Source organism: Lycorma delicatula, chromosome 2 (genome assembly GCF_047948215.1).
Source record: "Lycorma delicatula isolate Av1 chromosome 2, ASM4794821v1, whole genome shotgun sequence".
Lineage (NCBI taxonomy): Eukaryota > Metazoa > Arthropoda > Insecta > Hemiptera > Fulgoridae > Lycorma > Lycorma delicatula.
The window spans coordinates 32435430-32453999 of NC_134456.1; the positions used below are offsets into that span (position 1 = coordinate 32435430).

An 18570-nucleotide genomic window follows, 5' to 3' on the forward strand; every position below is an offset into this window, starting at 1 on the left:
TGTTTATGTACATTTGAACAGTACTAGTGTATTTTTATTTTTCATGGTGTAGTTAACACCATGTATGTATGGTATACATTAATTAAATATTAAAAAAAAAGTTACAGAATTTAATGTATTTGCAACAAGGTCTTGAGCTACTACAAAATTGTTTTTGGTTCCTTTTTTCATTATTCCTTATGGTTTTATACTTGGTTTATGATTGTTATTAATAATCATAGTTGTTCTTCTAATATTTTTAACTGATTTCTTTACTTTAGTGATTTGTAATGCACACTTTTAAAAATTTCATTCTTGGTATGTTTATAAAAACAAACTTTTTGGTTTTTAAGTTTAATCACATTATAGAACCAGTTTGGTGTTTTTATTTTTTTAAATCTATTTTTCTCATTTGCTGATTAAAAGTTAAAAGCAAAGTAAAAACGGAGTGAGCTAAAAAGTATATCATACTAATAGATTTTCTTTATTGTGGAGGACTCGATGCCATTGTAGCAGACATAATTCAGCCATATGTACGGCATTCGTAGTCGGAAATGATGTTCTTTTTCGATATGTTAGTATCGATATTTTCACAAAATATTAAGTCATGAAAATGTCCAGGAAATCATGTGGTTAAATCAACTGGAGTGTGATAACGTGTTAGCTGATATTGTGGGATCTGAGGAAATTGTTTAGTTTCAGGATACATACAAGAGCTAATAATATTTACAGTGTATTGCAGTTAATCCGAACAGCTTGTTAGTTACCTAGGTAGTGTTAATTTGTAGGTTATTGAATAACTGTTAAGTTTGTGCTTTCCAATTTTGTTATATTTTTAAGAAATTTTTTGATTATGGGTAAGAAACAGAAATCAAATGGCTTGGGCCGAAGTCTTATTAAAGATAAGATGAATTCATCTAGGGGGAAGAAAAAGAACAGCGATTCAGTTGTAAGTTATCTGTTTAGATTTTAATTTGCTTATATTAATATATCACGATTATCTACAAAATATATAATTTTTTTAGGAAAATTAATGTTATAAGAGGTAGTAATTGAATACATAGATATGTGTTAGGGTTTTAGCTGTTAAATATTCTTATAACACTGGTGCTGCCTTTGCTACTGTACATCACTATAGATATTAGGTTTATTTTTAAAATCTATTGCTGGAATAATTGGATAGTAACATTTCTTAGAAACTGATATATTAACAGTTGCCAACTGATATATTAACAGTTGTTTTGTTTCTATCATCTGAGTGATTTTGTTATAATGTACTCATTTATTGTGATTGCATTCTTGAAAGAAAAATCACCAGGTCACTGCTGTATAATCCTCTAAAAATGTGAAATTTAAAAAAGTTAAGACTGAAATCTCTAATAAGTGCAAAATATGAGAACCAATAAATTAACTAGAAGTGGTAAAAATCTAGTATATATTTCATATATTAAAAAAAAAATTGTGAATTCACCGGCATTCGTTACGGCATAGAAGTAATGAAGAATTAAAATTTAATTTTTTCATTTGTTCTAGGTTGTAAGTAGTGCCGGTGATCTCATGTATAATGTGATTTTTACATTCATATTAAGTTATTTTTATAATTATAATATATGCTTTTAATGTTTTTATGGTTATATTTTTGATAAAAAAAGATTTTTATTAGTTTTTTTCCATGTTGAATGGTGAAACAAGGAATACACATAAATTTTTCTCAAGTATTACACTTCATTGTCATACATTTTATTCTTTTCTGAGCTTCAGGTCATCTTTCCCTTTTTTATATCTTTTCATACCAAAACACATCTAATTCACTGGTTGCAATTATCTTTCTCAGTGTTCAAGAATGTGACCTTCTTCAGAATCTGCGCCATTATGGTTGATTTCAGTTGATTTGACATCCTTGTCTATGTGTAGCATTTGTAAAACTAATTGCTCTCTGAACTCAAGTATCTGAATTTTTTACGAGCAAACTTATTATAAATTAAACTAAGTGTGTTAAGTAAATTAAACTAAATAAATTAATTAAGTGTTTATCACAAATGTGTTTAGTAAAAGCTCAAAAGCTTCTTTGTGAAACCACCGAATTGTTCTGTGCAAAGGTGTAAAATGGCTTGCTATTTGATCAGAAAGGTCTATACCCTGCTTACCTTTGTTATAATCTATAATAGTAGTCAAGTTTATAAACTAATTCAACTTTTTTGTTCATTTTCCCAGTGGACATTGTCTCTAGTTTGTGCTTCGTAGTCAAGAAGTGAATGTCACATTTATCTTTCCATTTCCCAGATACAATGCTTTTTTTATTTTGCATACCAATAACCTCTCCTTTTGATAACTTTTGTTGAATAACATCCTTGGAAGATTTTTTTCTTATTATCCTGATCTTGCCCAACAAATGGGTACGTTTTTCTAATAAAGAATTTGCCAGTGGCGTTGACATGTAATAATTATCCATTATTGTAGTTCTTTCTTCCGATAAATATTTATCTGCCAGGTCAAGAACTACTTTTGTGACAAACCAGTTGTTTTAGTAATAGATTTTCTAGAATATATAGATACCTGAAAGTGTATCCTAAAGGATTACATAGCTTGAACATTTTAATACCATGTTTACTAACTTAATTAGGTATGTACTGTCTGAAAAATAATCTACTGCAAAAGGGTATCATTGTTTCATCTACAGCAATTATTCAGAGGCACTTATTCAGAGCTAACATTTTCTTGCACCAGGTTTATGAGATTCATTATTTTATATAGTCAATTTTATCAGCTGTGGCTTCATCTTCAAAATGTATAAATTACAGAAGTGACAAATCTGTTTCGATTCATAATAGTTGGTACCAAATCATTTTTATAAAAAATTCCAGTTTTCCAGTAGTTTTCAAAGTTTTGGATGTTTTATGACACCAATGTATATTAATGTGGCAAAGAATTTCCCCACCTTCATCAGTATCATGCCACTTACTAATCCTATAACTAGGTTTGCCGGTTTGTTTTCTAATAATGTTTGCAGCATTTTTATTAGTTTCTGTAACAATTATTTTTAAAATTTCATCATCAAAAAATTTTTGATATATCTCAGGAACAGTTAAATCTTAAGGCTTCTAGGGATAACCATCATGGCATATATAACTTTCATCTCCATCTTCAACTAAATTGATATCTTCTGATGACAGACTGTCATCATGAAATTCAAATTCAGTTTCAGATAAAAATAAATTATGTTTACTTTCACTATCTCGAAGCATAGATAAAATGTTTTCACATAAAAAAACATTGTCTTCAACGTTGGGCTGATCGTCCATAATGAAGTTTATGTAATCAAACTAAGTTAAGGAAAAACTGTTACAAAAAATAATAATTCTGGTTATTATAGTGGTTATTATACTACTCGCAGCCTGTGTGGAATGTGGAATGATAACCTGAGTAACATCGGCATAACTCATGGCAGCCATGTGCTAAAGAGTAATGAATTGATTTCTTGATCACCAAATGTTCCAGGCTTCTATTAATTTTAGTAGTGTAAAGTTTGGTTTTTAAAGAATGAATCTTGGCAGTATTATAAGCATTATAACATAAATAAATTAAGTTTCTATGAAATATTTTATAACCAGTCATTTGATTTGCCTTGTCATTTCTCTCATTATATGCTAACCTTCTAATTTCAATATCTCAGCTGCCCCACTCTTCAATTATTTGTAATTCATACCATGTTAGCTCTTATTGTTTTAAGTTTATACTTATTTTCATTACTAAGTTAACGAGGAGATCTGATGTAACAGAGTGTCAAATGTGCAGAGTCTCACAGTTTCATGGATACATATGATATGGTTTATTTTTATAAGTAAGGTTTAACTAATTTAAAATATATTGTAAAATTTGATAAATACTAAGTTAACCAGTCGTGAGTGTATCTAATCGAAACTCCCAAAACAATAAAATTGTTAATCTTTTGGCATGAGTTTTCTGTCAATTGAAAACATCAAAAATCGAAAATCAAAATTCAACAATTTATTTATTTATAGTTCTTCAAAAAGACATTGTCCGAATAAAAAAAAGTACAGGTATGTATGAAAGGTGAGATGATAATTGTCTTATATTTTTCCTACTTCATTTTCTGAAACACAATAGTATACACCGTTAAATTATTTTATTCCTATATATTGAATATTAAGTATTTTATTCCTCTACTAATATTGTAACTAAATAATAAAACCTTTTTAATACAAAACAAATATGAAATCATCGAGAAATAATTGGATATAAACAATTTTTTTATATACCTAATAACACAAATAATATAATAAAAAATTCTTCAAATTTTCTCAAATATGTTGATTGAAAATGCAAAAACTCTTGCTGGCTCGATTTCATACTTTAAACAACCTCATAAATTCTAATAATTCATGATCCATAAGTGAGTGTTCGTTCTACTTCTTTACTTGCTTTTGAAAGATGATAATTCCCAGTGCAAATCATATGAATACTCATTTTCTAGTTCTAAATCCTAATTAGTCATTCATAAGAACTTCTATGGTGCCATACTTTTAAGAACAAATTTGAAACAAACTTCAGTATTTTATGCTTAACATTATTATTTATTGTTCTATTGATTCATGTGTGTATACCTCAATATTTGTTTTGTAGAGATAATCCTTCACTGAGGATGCAGTCCTCATAATATCCGTGACTCTCACTTCATGTATCTAGCAGTGCCACTTGACAACATCTCTCTATTAGTACATCGTTTCTGTAGCTAACAGCTTCTGTTTTATTACTTATTATTAAAAACACAAACTTCTGACCTACACATAATCTATATTATATTTAAACACTTCATTCTGTTATTAATTCAAAATTACTGTTATTATTGGAGCACATTGTTTTACTTTTTCCTGTACTATTATCGACATACAGTATTATGTGTAATAGTATTATGTGTAATACTGTAAGTCTTTTAACAGAAAATTACATTTTCTGTTAAAAGTAATGCATGTTTGAATATGAGATTTAATGTTTATAATTAATAATAAAGATTTTTATTTTCTAGTTGCATACTTCAGAATTGAGAGATGGTTATGATTGGACATGTCTTAATGTACGATCAGTTACTGAAGAGAATTCTCTTCAGGAGTTTCTGTCCACGGCAGAATTGGCAGGAACTGAATTTCAGGTAAACTCTATATATTTTATACCTTTATTAATTTTTTACTTGAGTTTGGTTTTATAATTCTTTTGATTCTATATTGATTTATAGTTTGTAATTTTGTACTTATGTCTTGTATTTTATTTTAACGTTTTATATGAATTTTGACACATTTTATTAACTGATGTTAGGTAATATTGTTTTATGTTGTGGTCAGGAAAAGTAGAAATAAGTGTGGTAGGGTAGAACGGTATTTAATGATTATAAAGGGCAAAATTTCACATGAGGAAATTTCTTCATTGAGTATTGCCTTAAATTTTAAGAAAATTTGTGTTCAGTGTTATGATTATGCATGTGATATGATTATGCTGAGAGTGTAAAAAATGGGTGAAAATATCCCTAAAAAGTACATAGGAAAGGAGTGTAAGGTTACTTTAGGAGGGGAGGAAATAGTTATTAAATTAAATTTTAATGAAATATTTGTATCTTAAAATCTTTGTGGTTGTGCTTTGATTAGAAGATTGTATACTTGGTATAATTGTATTTTGTTTTAAGGGAAAGGAAAGAAAAGTGATTGTATTGACTGCAGGAGGTGGTTTGGAGATTTTGTGTGGGGTCAGTTCAACATTATAACTGGATAAAAATCCAAGTATATTTGTCTGATTATGGGTGTTGTCTGATCATGTGTCATTCAAAATGTATAAGTGCCTAAAACCAGTAAACCAGTAAAAGTACAATTTTTTTAATTTGCGTCCGATTTTCTTCTAAATTCCCAAAAATGCACTCTTTCTTTTTTTTTAGTGAAATAAGAAAAAAAGGAAGATTTTAAAAGCAAAATCAGAGGAGTTTTATATGTTAAAAATCTTTTATAGGTAGAATGTATAATATGGGTTTTCTATTTAGTGCACACATACAAGTAGACTTTAACTTTTGGGTATATACACACACACACACACACACACCTCCTTTTACATTGTGTATTATTTTTTCAGATTCTCACAGAATATATAAGTGCCTAAAAACAACAATATATAAGTGTAAATATACAAGTGCATAAGTAAACATATAAGTTCATAATCAACAGTCACCTTATTGAATTAAGGTGACTGTTGATTTTAAAATGCAATTTTTTAATTTATACTTATTTTTCATATAAAATTCTAAAAATACATTCATATTGATTGTTATGGCTTGGCTTTAGGGTCAGCACAAAAGGGGAGCCCGCCATTTTGAGCAACTCCCAAAGAGGAGTTGGCTCCTTAACCTCCTTCCCCCTAGCCTAAAGGAAACCCTACAAGGTTGGCTTTCCTTTCGGGTGGGTGGACGGGGTGTCTAACAGAGAGGGCAGTAAAATTCACAGTGTTGGCGTCAACTTTGAGCTTTGTTAGATGTAGTTAGATCAAAGATTTTAAGTGCTTCTTAATAATAGTGCAAGCAATTACCAATCAGATACACAATATCTGACAGAACAATACTTATGATAAATTAACTTTTTTTAGTTTTTAATATATTAAGATTTTTATCTACGTTTTTATTTTGTAGGCTATAACACAAGTAAATGAAAGGCAGAATAAATAATTATTATAAAATATTAAGTTTATTTTGTATAACTTTTATTTCTTTATTAATTTTTCCTGTTAAATTTACTTGCAACACTGAATGTTGTTATGAGCTGGTACTCATAACAACATCATAACTTCACTATCATAGTATTCACTATCTTCCAATGTACACACGTGGATGTGTAAACTTATACATGAGAAAGAAAAATAATAAAAATAAAAAATTATATGAAAATAAGTAAAAAATTAAAAATGTTTTTGCTTTTGAATAAAAATAAAGATAATGGAAAAAAAGAAATGTAAATTCTAATTATTGTCATCAAAAATATTTTTTTTAATGAAATAAGTTTTGCATATTATATCCTGGAATTCCAAGCAAAATATTTGTTATATCCTTCATAAAAATATTTCTATTATAATATTGTAGGGTTGCAATCTCACATTTAATTGGGGTTTTGATTGTTGTAACTGACAAATCCCCTTCTAAATAATCAATTTCTATATCAGTTTTATGTCATTCTTCAGTTTGCTGTAGATTTTCTTCAAAACAATTTTTTTTATTAATAAGTAAAATTAAAAACTCCGATTTTTTAATTGCTTTTTCATTTTTGTACTATTATTCAAAACTTGATTTTTGTAAATTTCTAGGCTGAAAAGTTGAATATTAAATTTATTAATTCTAAAGTTGGTGTTGGTCTTCTTACAAATGAAGAAAAATCTAAAATGAAAGACGTTCAAAATGAAAAAAGAGCTCTTTTGAAGATCCCTCGTAGGTAAATACTTATTATGATACTGATAGTTGTAATTATTTGTTAGTTCAATTTTACTACTTTACAATTAACAATTTACTTTATTTTATAATTTTATTTCATACTAATTTTATAATTTATTCACTTCAATATTTTTAATACAGAAAAAAATGTTAATAATAAAATTATTTCATTTAAATGTGCATGTTTTTCATGTACAGGGAAATATATACAAGAAATTTCTGATGTGTATTTTATTAATTTTGATTAAGACCTGAACTATACAATGTGTGATTGGATCAATCAACACATGATTGATTGATTGGATCAATGTTTAAGACAAGTGCCACCATTGCTCAATAGGAGGGGCTAAGTTTGTCTGCAGATGTTGAAGGGGAAGCTTGTTTTAACCTTGAAATGCCCTGAAAAGATCATGGCTATATTCAATAGAGAATGGCATCCTGTTGGTGAGTGAAGATGTGTTTTTGGTTCTAAGCGGATTATTGATTTCACAAAATGGATGAAAAAACAGAATAATGAGTTTGTGTCAAATTTTGTTTGAAAACCAGGAAATCAGCTTTGGAGAATTATGAATTCTTACAGTTTTGAATTGAACAGCTTTCTGGAATAAACGTCTGAGCCAGTTAAATATTTTTATATGTTCAACAAAGTTAAAGATGGCTACAAATCAGTGAGAGATGACCCCCCAGTCCAGCCAGTCTTCCACTTAAGAAACCAACAAAAACATTATGAAAGTTCATGATTTAGTGTGCTTTGACTGTAAACTTACAATTAGGCAGATTGCTGATGAATCGAATTTAAGTTTCTATATGGTTCTGTCAGTTTAACTAAAGATGTTAACATGCATCAAGTGTCCTTGAAATTCATTATGAAATTTTCAGACCAGCAAAAAACAGCACTGACTTGAAGTGTCCAAAGAACTGATTAATTAGACCAAAACTGACCCAGTTTTGTTAAATAAAGTAATTACAGGCGATGAATTATGGGTTTATGCGTATAATCCAGAAACAAAGGCTTAGTCATTACAAAAGAAGGGTCCAAGTTCGCCATGACCAAAAAGCACGACAAAGTTGGTTGAATGTGAAAACAGTGTTGGTGGTTTTGTTCGATTCTGTGGGTATCATGAATCATAAATTTTTTCTGTAGGGGACAGAAAGTTAACCAGGAATACTATAAAAGTCCTTTAGCATTTGTACAGAAGTAAAGCCTGCACTCTGGCGAGACAAGAATTAGGTCTTCTTATCATGTGTTTTTGATCGCGGAATCTTTGGTCAAATTCCAAATTCTGGTGCTTCTGCATCCCCTTATTCCCCTGATTTAGCACCTGCCAAATTTTACCTGTTTCCTAAATAGAATTATTTGCTGAAAGGGAACTGGTTTGACACAATTGTAAACATTCAGGCAAATTCAGAGAGGTTCTTAACACCCCTAAGAAAGAAAACTTTTGGAATGCTTCTAAAAGTGGAAACACCTTTTGATTGGGGGGTGTATTCTGTCAGAAGGGGACTACTTTGAAGGAGATCCATCACAATAACCTATAAGTACTATTTTGAAATGCCTATCCCATTTTGAAATCACTAACCCAGTCTTAAAATTTTCCAATTAACCTTTTATACAGTTGCCATGATCTGAACAATAAGGTTCTTTCTTTCAACATTTCAATACTTTATTTTGTCAAGAAACAAGATAGTTGATTTTTTTACTTAAATGTTAGTGATAACCAGAAATTTTAGTCAGTAGTAATCATTTAACCTTACAGATGTTAGTTGCCATAGATTTAAATGTATCTAGAAATTTAATATTTGTTTGTAATAATTAATGAAATATTAAAAGATTTTTTTGTCTGTTTAATAGACCACATTGGGATCCTAAAATGTCTGCTGAAGAATTGCATTCATTAGAACGAGAAACATTCTTAGAATGGAGACGAGATCTTGCAAAGTTACAGGAGGATGATGGTCTTTTATTGACTCCATATGAAAAGAATCTTGATTTCTGGAGGCAGCTATGGAGAGTTGTTGAAAGAAGGTTATAATAATTATAAATGTGAATTTATTATTATTATTCTCTCTTTTACTTATGCATAGATACCAACATCTGAGTTGAAGTCCCATAGCCTTGAAATTATATGTATAACATTATTCATTAAAGATTTCTTGCGATTTAATAATATTATACTTATCCCTGTGTAATATAAGAATGAGCTTGTTTTCTATATCATATATACTTCTGCATGTTCATAGTATACATCGTGGTATCTTTCTATTTGCTGTGTGGGATTTCAGATCAGATTCAGTTTGTAGTTGTATGAAAGATGAATTGTTTAGTTTGATCCCAAAATTCTCCAGAATATGTTAGAAAATTATTTCAGTTGCTATAATAGACAGCTTTAACTATTATCCATCTTCTGACAACATTTGCCAACAATTATCATACAGTTGTGTTAAGCCTTGGCAAGGATATGATGTTAATTGAACCCATCTACAGAATGATGATCAGGATGTTCCCTGGTCGCTGTTTGTTTCCCACTTAGTACTGTTGTATTAAAGCATTCAAAATTAGATGATATGACCAGCCACATTTTCATGGAAGAAAAACATTCACACATTTACTCTATTTTTTATTTTAATTTTTAAAAACTCTACTTCTTATAGCTATTTATATTTTGTTTGATGAACACAAAGTTGTATTATAATGTAAAATTCTTCATATTGGATGATGCTTTACCTTTTAACATTTTCATAGATTTTAAAAGTAGGTAAAACTTTACCATGCGATAAAGTTTGTTATTTGTGTTAAGTAGTAATGGGAATGATATCAGTTTTTCATTGTACTTAAATGGATTAAAAATTATTAAAAATTTAAGTACAACTAATCTTATCTATATTAAAATAAATTATGAGTTTTGTATTTTGTGTATATTTAATGCACATGTGAACTATAAATTTATATTTTATGGATTACTAGTTAATTTACTAAACCAGTTGTACATATGCAGTGCAGGTACATATATGTATTTCAAGTATGCATTTGTAAAACTAGTAAATGAATATATGCATGTTTCTTTTTAATTATTTACATGTTGCCATTTTAAGACCAATATATTTTTTTAACTATATATGAATATGTATAAATTTTGTTAATTTTATTTAAAAATCTGTTTTTATTTTATTCTTGACTAAATAAATTAATAAAGTTAAAAGAAAGCAACAAAATAATTATAAAAATAAAAAAAAATAAAAAAGAATGCATTTAGAGAAATTATCTGTTTATTTTAATTTTAACGTAAGTTTAAAAACTATTTACCAATTGATTAAAATGATTTACTTATAAATATATTTCACCTATTGCAGATTTTTATTTAAGGAAAGGCATATTTTTATTTGAAAATGTTCAAAGTTAAGTTTGGTTTTCTTGTAATTTAATAAACCAGAAGTACTAAAGAGTTACTCTGAATAAACTGTTGACAACAGTGTAATTTTTTTCTTTTTGTTTTGTTTAACCTCTGGGACTACCATTATGTATTGCTTCAGAGGATGAGATGAATGATTTGTAGCATGTAAAGGAGGTCGGCGACAACAGTTTAATTAAATATTTTAAAGATAATTTCTTGCTAGTAAAAAGAATATACAAAAAAAAGTATTGTGTAAAAAAAGTACAACTGGTAAAAAGTACAGCTGGTCAAGTCTAAAAAAAAAGTACAGTGTAAAAAGGATATACTGCTGGTATATGCTGATAAAAAGAAAATACAGACATTAATGACATTAGGTCACTACCTTTTATAGCCAGTGTGTAGGTTACTTAAAAACATTCAGTAAAAATTATATAATTTATTTTAGTAAAACTTTTTATAAGTTTAGTAACTTTATTTTATAGCATTTTTATCATTATATAAAAATGTTTTCAGAGTATGGCCTATGTTTCTTTGTCGAATTTAATATTCATAATGCTGTATGTTTAACTACTAAGTTAGTAATGATTGTGTTACATTTACTGACTAAAAACGTAGTTTCATCGAGTTGTGGCACCATGTAGTAGCTGTAATTAGTGGGTTGGGTGGGTTTGGATTAGATAATTTTACAGTGAAGCTTATTTAGACATTAAACAATTTTTAAATTTGAACCGTTAAGTACAATTTTTTTTTGTTAAACTGATTTTATTATTTTACAACTGTAAGGAAAGGACAAAAAATCCTACGGTGGATGTTAAACTTAAAAAAAAGTATTTCATTGCTTTTAATTGCAACATCATTAATTTTACTTGATCATTTTGGGTAAAAGCAGACAAAAATTATGATAAAAATTGAAACACATTTGTAGGTTAAGAAATTCCTAGAAAAAATGTATAAAAATGTTTTTAATTTTTATTCAAGAACCCTTGCTATCTAGAATGTGATTTATGATATCAATATTTTTATTTTACTGAATAATTTCTATCACTTACCATTTTTGTTCTTTTTTTTACTGTTTAACACTTTCATAATACATATTAATTTTTCAGACAACAGTGTAAACATTGTTCAGAAATATCAAATATCAGTCAAAAAGTTAAAAGAGTAGAAAGAGCATACGCACTACCTCTGTCACGTTTGATCAAAATGTTTTTTGATTTTAGTCATGTTTTAATCTTTCAAGATTGTGCATATTATTCTTAAATTATTCATACTTTGTTAACAGTGATATTGTCGTTCAGATATTAGATGCAAGAAATCCTTTATTATTCCGTTGTCAAGACCTAGAAAAATATGTACAAGAAGTAGATAAAAAGAAGAAAAACCTTCTCCTTTTGAATAAATCTGATTTTTTAACAAAATCTCAGCGGAATTTGTGGGCTGCTTATTTTGATAATGAATGTATAAATGTTGCATTTTTCTCAGCAAAAAATGAAGGTCTGAATTCTGAACTGGTAAGTAGTTACATGAAAATAAAAGAAGTTTTTAATGTTTAAAGTATTTTTTATTTCTTTGAAAGTACAATTCAAGAGCCATTTTTGACATCATCTCAAAATTCATTTTAGCACTTGTTCAATGTATGGTACTAGTTTTTTGCTAAAAAAAAAAAACAACATTTGGTAATACTGATCAACAGTGATTTTGCTAAATGAGAGTGAATAACTGAATCTTATAGTATTTTTCTTGCTGATTTCAAATATGAGATCAAAATTCTTCTATCAGGCTTAGTTTTTTGTAACTACTGTACTTACTTTCAGGTAGTATCATGCATGAACTCAATAAGCATAGCATTTTGTGAATGTATTTTATTATGTTATTTATCAGATAAATAGCTTTTGTTTATTTGTTACAGTCCCTTAATTGTTGTTACATTGATTTGTTAGACATTAGCCATCTTGTTTATTATTTACATACTAATTAAAATGAACAAGAATAAGTGCCATTCTTACTATTTTCATCTTACTATAAACATATCATCCACTCGTTAGTTATTTCTGTCATTATTGTATTTACTTATAAACTGTCGTGCAGACTTGAAGGTTGTTCAGTAAAGTGAGTGTAAGTTTATTAAATTAGTGTGTTTATAAAGTGTTTCTATTTAAAAATTATCAGTTATTGTAATTTATTAACAATGCCTTGCATTTGCATTAATCATTCAATGGAATGGAATGGAATGCAAAGTTGGCAGGAGCCTATTACTCCCTACTTTATCGCAGAACCTGGACAGAGTCCCTTGCTGCTGGATCATTCTAATCGGGCTTGTTTTTTTTTAAAAGGTTATTTTTAATCTCGGATCTAATTTTTCAATTTTTGTCTATTATTATTTTAGTGAATTTAAGACGGATTTAATTGCATTCCAATCCGTTGTTAAACCAGCGTTATCGAACCCATTTCATGGGCCGACTGCGGAAGGCTAGGCTTATAAAGCCTGTCCTCCCGATGTAATTCCCCTTCAGACCGTCCACTGAAGTCCTTTCGGTGCTAACTCTTTAATAGGCTAGCAGGAATACGCCACAACGGGGCACTAGCTATAAGGAGGGAGCAATGCTTCCCCTTTTCCGGAGGAGTCGCAATTGCTGGGTTATTTTGTCCTATTGTAAGTTTTGAAATAGGAGAGGTTGTGTAGAAGCTCTTCATCCGCTTCTGGTATGGCTGCCCTTCAGGATGCATCTCTGCTGGGCTCTGTTCCGGACTCCAGTCCGTGATGTTGAAGCGAGTGGTTGGTCTTCCTTCTTCTTCTCCCTCTTCTTCTTCCGAAGACCTCTTCGTTCTTCTTTGGCCTGCACTTTCCAAGAATTGGTAGTAACCGAAGTTACATACCATTAACCTTGTAATTCCCGAAGCCCCGAAGGGCTGAACGGGGGAAAGTGCAGGTTTCTTCGTTCTTCTGTGCTGTCAGTGGCTGCTGGGCAGGTGGCTGCTGGGCTTGCGACTGCTGGGCTGATGGCTGCTGGGCTCGTTCCCTCTTTCTTCTTTCTTGAAAGGAAAGGAAGGTAATAGGGAACTTACAAATGGTGATGCCTATTCGCGATCGCGGTTTTGGGGCGGCGATTTTCTGGAGAGAAGTAAACAGTAATTATTCACTCCACGTAATTATTAACCTTCAGACACACGTGTGTCTGAGAAGGGGTTGGAGGGACCGCGTGGCCGCAGTGAAGAAACCATTTGTTTTTGTGGTGGCTGTTGGCATCTGCAACAAAAGAAGCAGAACACACACACGAAAAAAAAAAAAAAAAAAATTTAATTATTACTTTTCTTTCGGCTGGCAGGATGAGACGGCACGTCGAGGCGTTCCACATCCACGTTTCTCCCGTTTCTGAAACAAGAGAAACAGAACAAAACACACGCGGAAAAAAAAAAAAATTAAATTTAGACCGCGTTTTTGTTTTATGCGCGACTTACCGTGTTTGACGTCTTCAAACTATATAACTCGCGAAAACTATTCACTCGCGACCCCGGAAACGCGTCTGACGCACTATTCCGTTTGTGGTTCATGCGATATGGAGGCCCCTAAGCCTGGTTTGTCGATTTTCGGCTACCGCACCGCACCATCACGGTGGCTCGTCCAGTACGGCGTGAGGCCGCTTCCTTACAACTGTCGGAGTTGGGTCCTCTCGGCAGATGTCCCGAAGATGACTGTGTTCGGACACAGCCGCTCTCCCGAACAGTCTGCGCGCCTGCGCCACCCCCACCTCGGACACGGATTGAAATCTCGCATCAGATCGGAGAGTGGCGTTCCTGACGAACCACGGAGCTCCAAAGATCGTCCGCAACGCGATGTTTTGGACGGCCTCGATCTTCTTTTGAAGCGAGGAGCTCAACACTGCCCCCCATGCCGGGTAAGCATATGTTAGAATCGGCAGTACGTACAGCCGAAAAATGAGGAGCTTAGTTGCCAGTGGGTACGGGCTGGCACTGTTCAGCACTGGGTATAGCGAGGCTCTGGCGGCCTTAGCCCTCCGGGTCGCATAATTTACATGTTCGCCGAAGGTAAGCCGCCTGTCCAACACCACCCCCAGGTACGTAACTGTTTTCTCAAAAGGGATTTTCTCCCCTGAGATTTCCAGCTCTCTGGTCGGTTTTCGTGTCTTGCATGTGAACATCACGGCCACCGATTTTTCACGGTTGACCCTGATTCTCCACATGTCGAGCCACGGTTCCACTAAGTCCAGCTGCCTTTGGAGCCTCCGGACCGCGTAATCCACATTTGCGGATTCGTATAAATATGCCGTGTCGTCTGCGTAAAGGGCCGTTTTGACCCCTTCCGACAGCGGCATATCGTTCACGTACAAAGTGTACAAGAACGGGGAAAGTACTGCTCCTTGGGGAACCCCAGCGGCTATTTCTCTGGTAGAGGAAATCGTTTCCCCTACGCGCACGACAAAATATCGGTCTAGCAGATATGACCGCATCAGTCTGACATAGCGGTACGGGATCGCCGATCGCGCTAGCTTATAAAGCAGCCCGCTATGCCAAACTTTGTCAAAGGCCTTGGCCACATCCAGAAAAACGGCTGCAGTCACCCGTTTCCTGTTCAGGCCTCCGACAAGGTCGTCTATTATTTTTACCAGTTGGAGGGTAGTTGAGTGACCCTCCCTGAACCCAAATTGCTCGGGCCGCACTTCTCCCTCCATGTATCGCCTCAGTTTTTCGAGAAAAATCCTCTCGAACAACTTAGACAATACCGGTAACAGGGAGATTGGTCTATAATTCCGTGGGAAAAGTAAGCTTTTCCCCGGTTTGGGTAAACATACGACTTTGGCCGTTTTCCAACAATTCGGGAAATATCCAACGTACAAAATGGACGTGAATATCACCGAAATCACGGAGGCCGGTATGCACGGGCGCTGATCCCGTCGACACCCGGGGCCTTGTCGGGGCTTGTGGCCTTAATGGCTGCGGAAACTTCCGCTTCAGTGACTTGGTCAATCTCTAGAGGGGCGTCCTCCACCTGTGAGAAATAATCTACAAGAAAGGATTCCACCTCGGTTGTGTGCTCGTCGTTCGGGGATGGAGGGGGGTTTGGAGTGAACTGCTCCTCCAAGGTATCGGCGAATACCTCGGCCCTCTCCGCCGCCGAGTATGCAAGAAAACCTCGCTGCCCCACAACCGGATGGCGAGGCTTCTTCCCTTCTCGCAGTCTCCTGTTCAGCCTGAACACCGAGGAGATGTCGTCAGAGACCGAGGCGAGGTATTCGTTCCACGAATCCTCTCGATGGCTTGTCAGCAGTTGTTTTACCCTGTCCGTTTGATTATAAAAAGCCCGCTTATCAGCGGGGGACAGGGTGATTCGATATCTCCTCCTCAGTCGTCGTTTCTCCGTTATGGCTTCGGAGATATGAGGAGGGAGGTCGTTTCGAACAACTGCTCGAGTCTTGGCCGATGAGCTGCCTGCCAGGGCCTCGGTCATTGACGACGTGACGCGCCCGACAGTGTCGTCGATTTCCTCCGGGGTGTTCAGGAGCTCAGGATTTACCGGCCTGTACTCCCGCTGGAGGGTCTCGTAGAACCTTTTCCAGTTAACTGACCTTCGGGGTATAGGCGGGGGATCTCGGCCACCCCCTGCCTGACCTAGTTCCAACAGGACAGGGGAATGGTCCGAACTGAGGTCTTCTATCGTTTCAATCATGAATGGGAGGGTACCCCCCTTCATGACTGCGATATCCAGCACGTCAGGCCTAGATCTGCCTGAGCGATGCACGAACGTGGGCACCTCAGGGCCTACGATGACCAAGCGGTGGGCTCTCGCCCTTTCGTACAGCAATCTGCCATTCGGATTTGTCAGAATGCTGTTCCATGACACGTGTTTGGCATTGAGGTCGCCCATGAGTATCATGGGCCCATCCCAATTTTCCAGCACGGCATTCAGATCTGCGCCGGTTACCGCGTCGTTCGGCTTGCTATAAGCCGAAACCAGCCGATACACCGTGCCCAGATGCTCCACATGCACACACGTTTGCTCCATCACGTTTGTATGAAGAACAACGCGCGTATGCATGTGGCGTCTGTGGACTAAAACCGCAGTTCCTCCAGAGGAGTGAGATCCGGGTCGAACTGGCCTATCCGTCCTATATGTAAAATAGTTCCGAAGGGTCAGTTGCTTGTTTGGGTTCAAGCACGTCTCAGACAACAGTATCACGTCTATCAGTAGATCCTCGGCCAGACGGCATAGTTCCTCCGTCCGGCCTACTACTGAGTTGGCGTTCCACTGCAAGAGTCTGAGGGTGGGCCTAACCATACCTGGACAGTACAGCCATGAGGCACTCTATTAAGGACTGAATACAGTCCTTGAGAGATTTTGCCTGGAGCAGGCGTGGCAAAACCAGCATGATATCTGGCAGGATATCCTTCACTGTCATCTGCGACAGGAAGTCCAAGCCAGTGGTCTCCAACGGGGTAGCCGGTTTCGGATTGCCGCTGGAGGTGCCTTTTGGCGCGGCCGCCCTTTTGGTGGGGCGCGGGGCCACAGGGGCCGCGGTGTTTTTAACAGCCTGCTTGGCCTTCCCAGCCGGAGCAGGCTTTGCCTTTCCCGTCGAGGAAGGCTTGGCCTTCTTCGCCGGGGCCGGCTTTGTCGCCGCCTTTTGTTTTACCACCTTCTTGGTGGTCGCCGCCGGTTTTGGCTTGGCGGGTGTTGGGGAGGGTACCTCCCCTTTTTTCACGACCGCCTTGGCCACAGGTGCCGGCACCTCCGGTTTGGGGGCTGATATTCCCCCACCGGCAACACGGTCCCAGCTGCGGCCGTCTAAAGTCGCGGGCTTTTTAAGTCCCTTGACTTTATTTGTCTGCTCCTTATAATAGGGGCAGCCCCTGTAATTGGCCGGATGTGGCCCCTTACAGTTGACGCATGAGGCTGGTTCCTCACGCGGCTTGACGCAGGCAGAAGTGTCGTGGTTTCCACCACACTTCACGCATTGCTGGGCCCTCTGGCAGTAATTGGACGAGTGTCCAAATTTTTGGCATCTGTGGCACTGGGGCGGCCCCCCTCGTGACACAAATGCAGTCACTGAGACCTTGCAATAGAAAATATTGCTGAGGTCATAAATTTTCCTCGCGCTTGGGGTCCTTTTCAAGGCCACTAGGCAGGTCGGGGTTTCCCGACCGTCCCTCGTGAGGAGCTTCTTGACCGAAGTCACCTCAAAACCAAGGGAGGTCAGTTACTCCCTTACTTCTTCCGGGGCAGCCCCATAGGGGATCCCCCGTATAACTACCTTCAGCTCCCTGTCCTTCGGGAGCTGAAAGGAGTGAAAGGCGATTCCCTTTGAGTGCAGGAAACTCTGCACCGCCCGGTAATCCGCCTCGCTGCCCAGCTGCAGCCTGATCGACAGCCCGGTGCTTTTTGCCACCAGGCGTCCCCCGATCCGCGACTTAATGTCGCGCGCTAATGCTGGCCACTCCTTCGGGCAGTCCAGCATTATTGGCGGGATTTTCTCCCGCCTGACGGTAGCAGGCTGTGATGGGGCCCCATCATCAGCCTGCGGGTTGGCGGCTGCTGCAGCCTTGCTGCAGCCCGCTACGGGCTCCGTCTCCATAGGAGGCGCGGAGTCCCGGCGTTTCTGGCGCTTCCTAGCGCCAGACCCGCTTTCCTCTCCACCGACGGACAGTTCCGGTGTGGGAGAACGGGGTGGAGGAGGCCTTATTTTTCCTTCCATGAAGGAGAAAATAGAA

The 18570-nt window shown here is 35.6% G+C and overlaps 1 protein-coding gene across 4 annotated transcripts in view; it reads left to right on the top strand.

The window, feature by feature from the left end:
- Window positions 1–547: 547 nt before the first annotated feature.
- Window positions 548–18570, top strand: part of Ns3 (nucleostemin 3) — a 49136-nt gene continuing 31113 nt past the window's right edge. For 2 of the 4 annotated variants that reach the window (XM_075358600.1, XM_075358601.1), the window contains exons 1-5: window positions 548–928; window positions 5027–5149; window positions 7333–7457; window positions 9309–9482; window positions 12131–12359. In XM_075358600.1, coding sequence (XP_075214715.1) covers window positions 833–928; window positions 5027–5149; window positions 7333–7457; window positions 9309–9482; window positions 12131–12359 — 747 coding nt within the window. In that variant the 5' untranslated portion in view covers window positions 548–832. The remainder of the gene's footprint in view (window positions 929–5026; window positions 5150–7332; window positions 7458–9308; window positions 9483–12130; window positions 12360–18570) is intronic. The other 2 variants (XR_012755442.1, XM_075358599.1) reach the window with 1 other exon arrangement.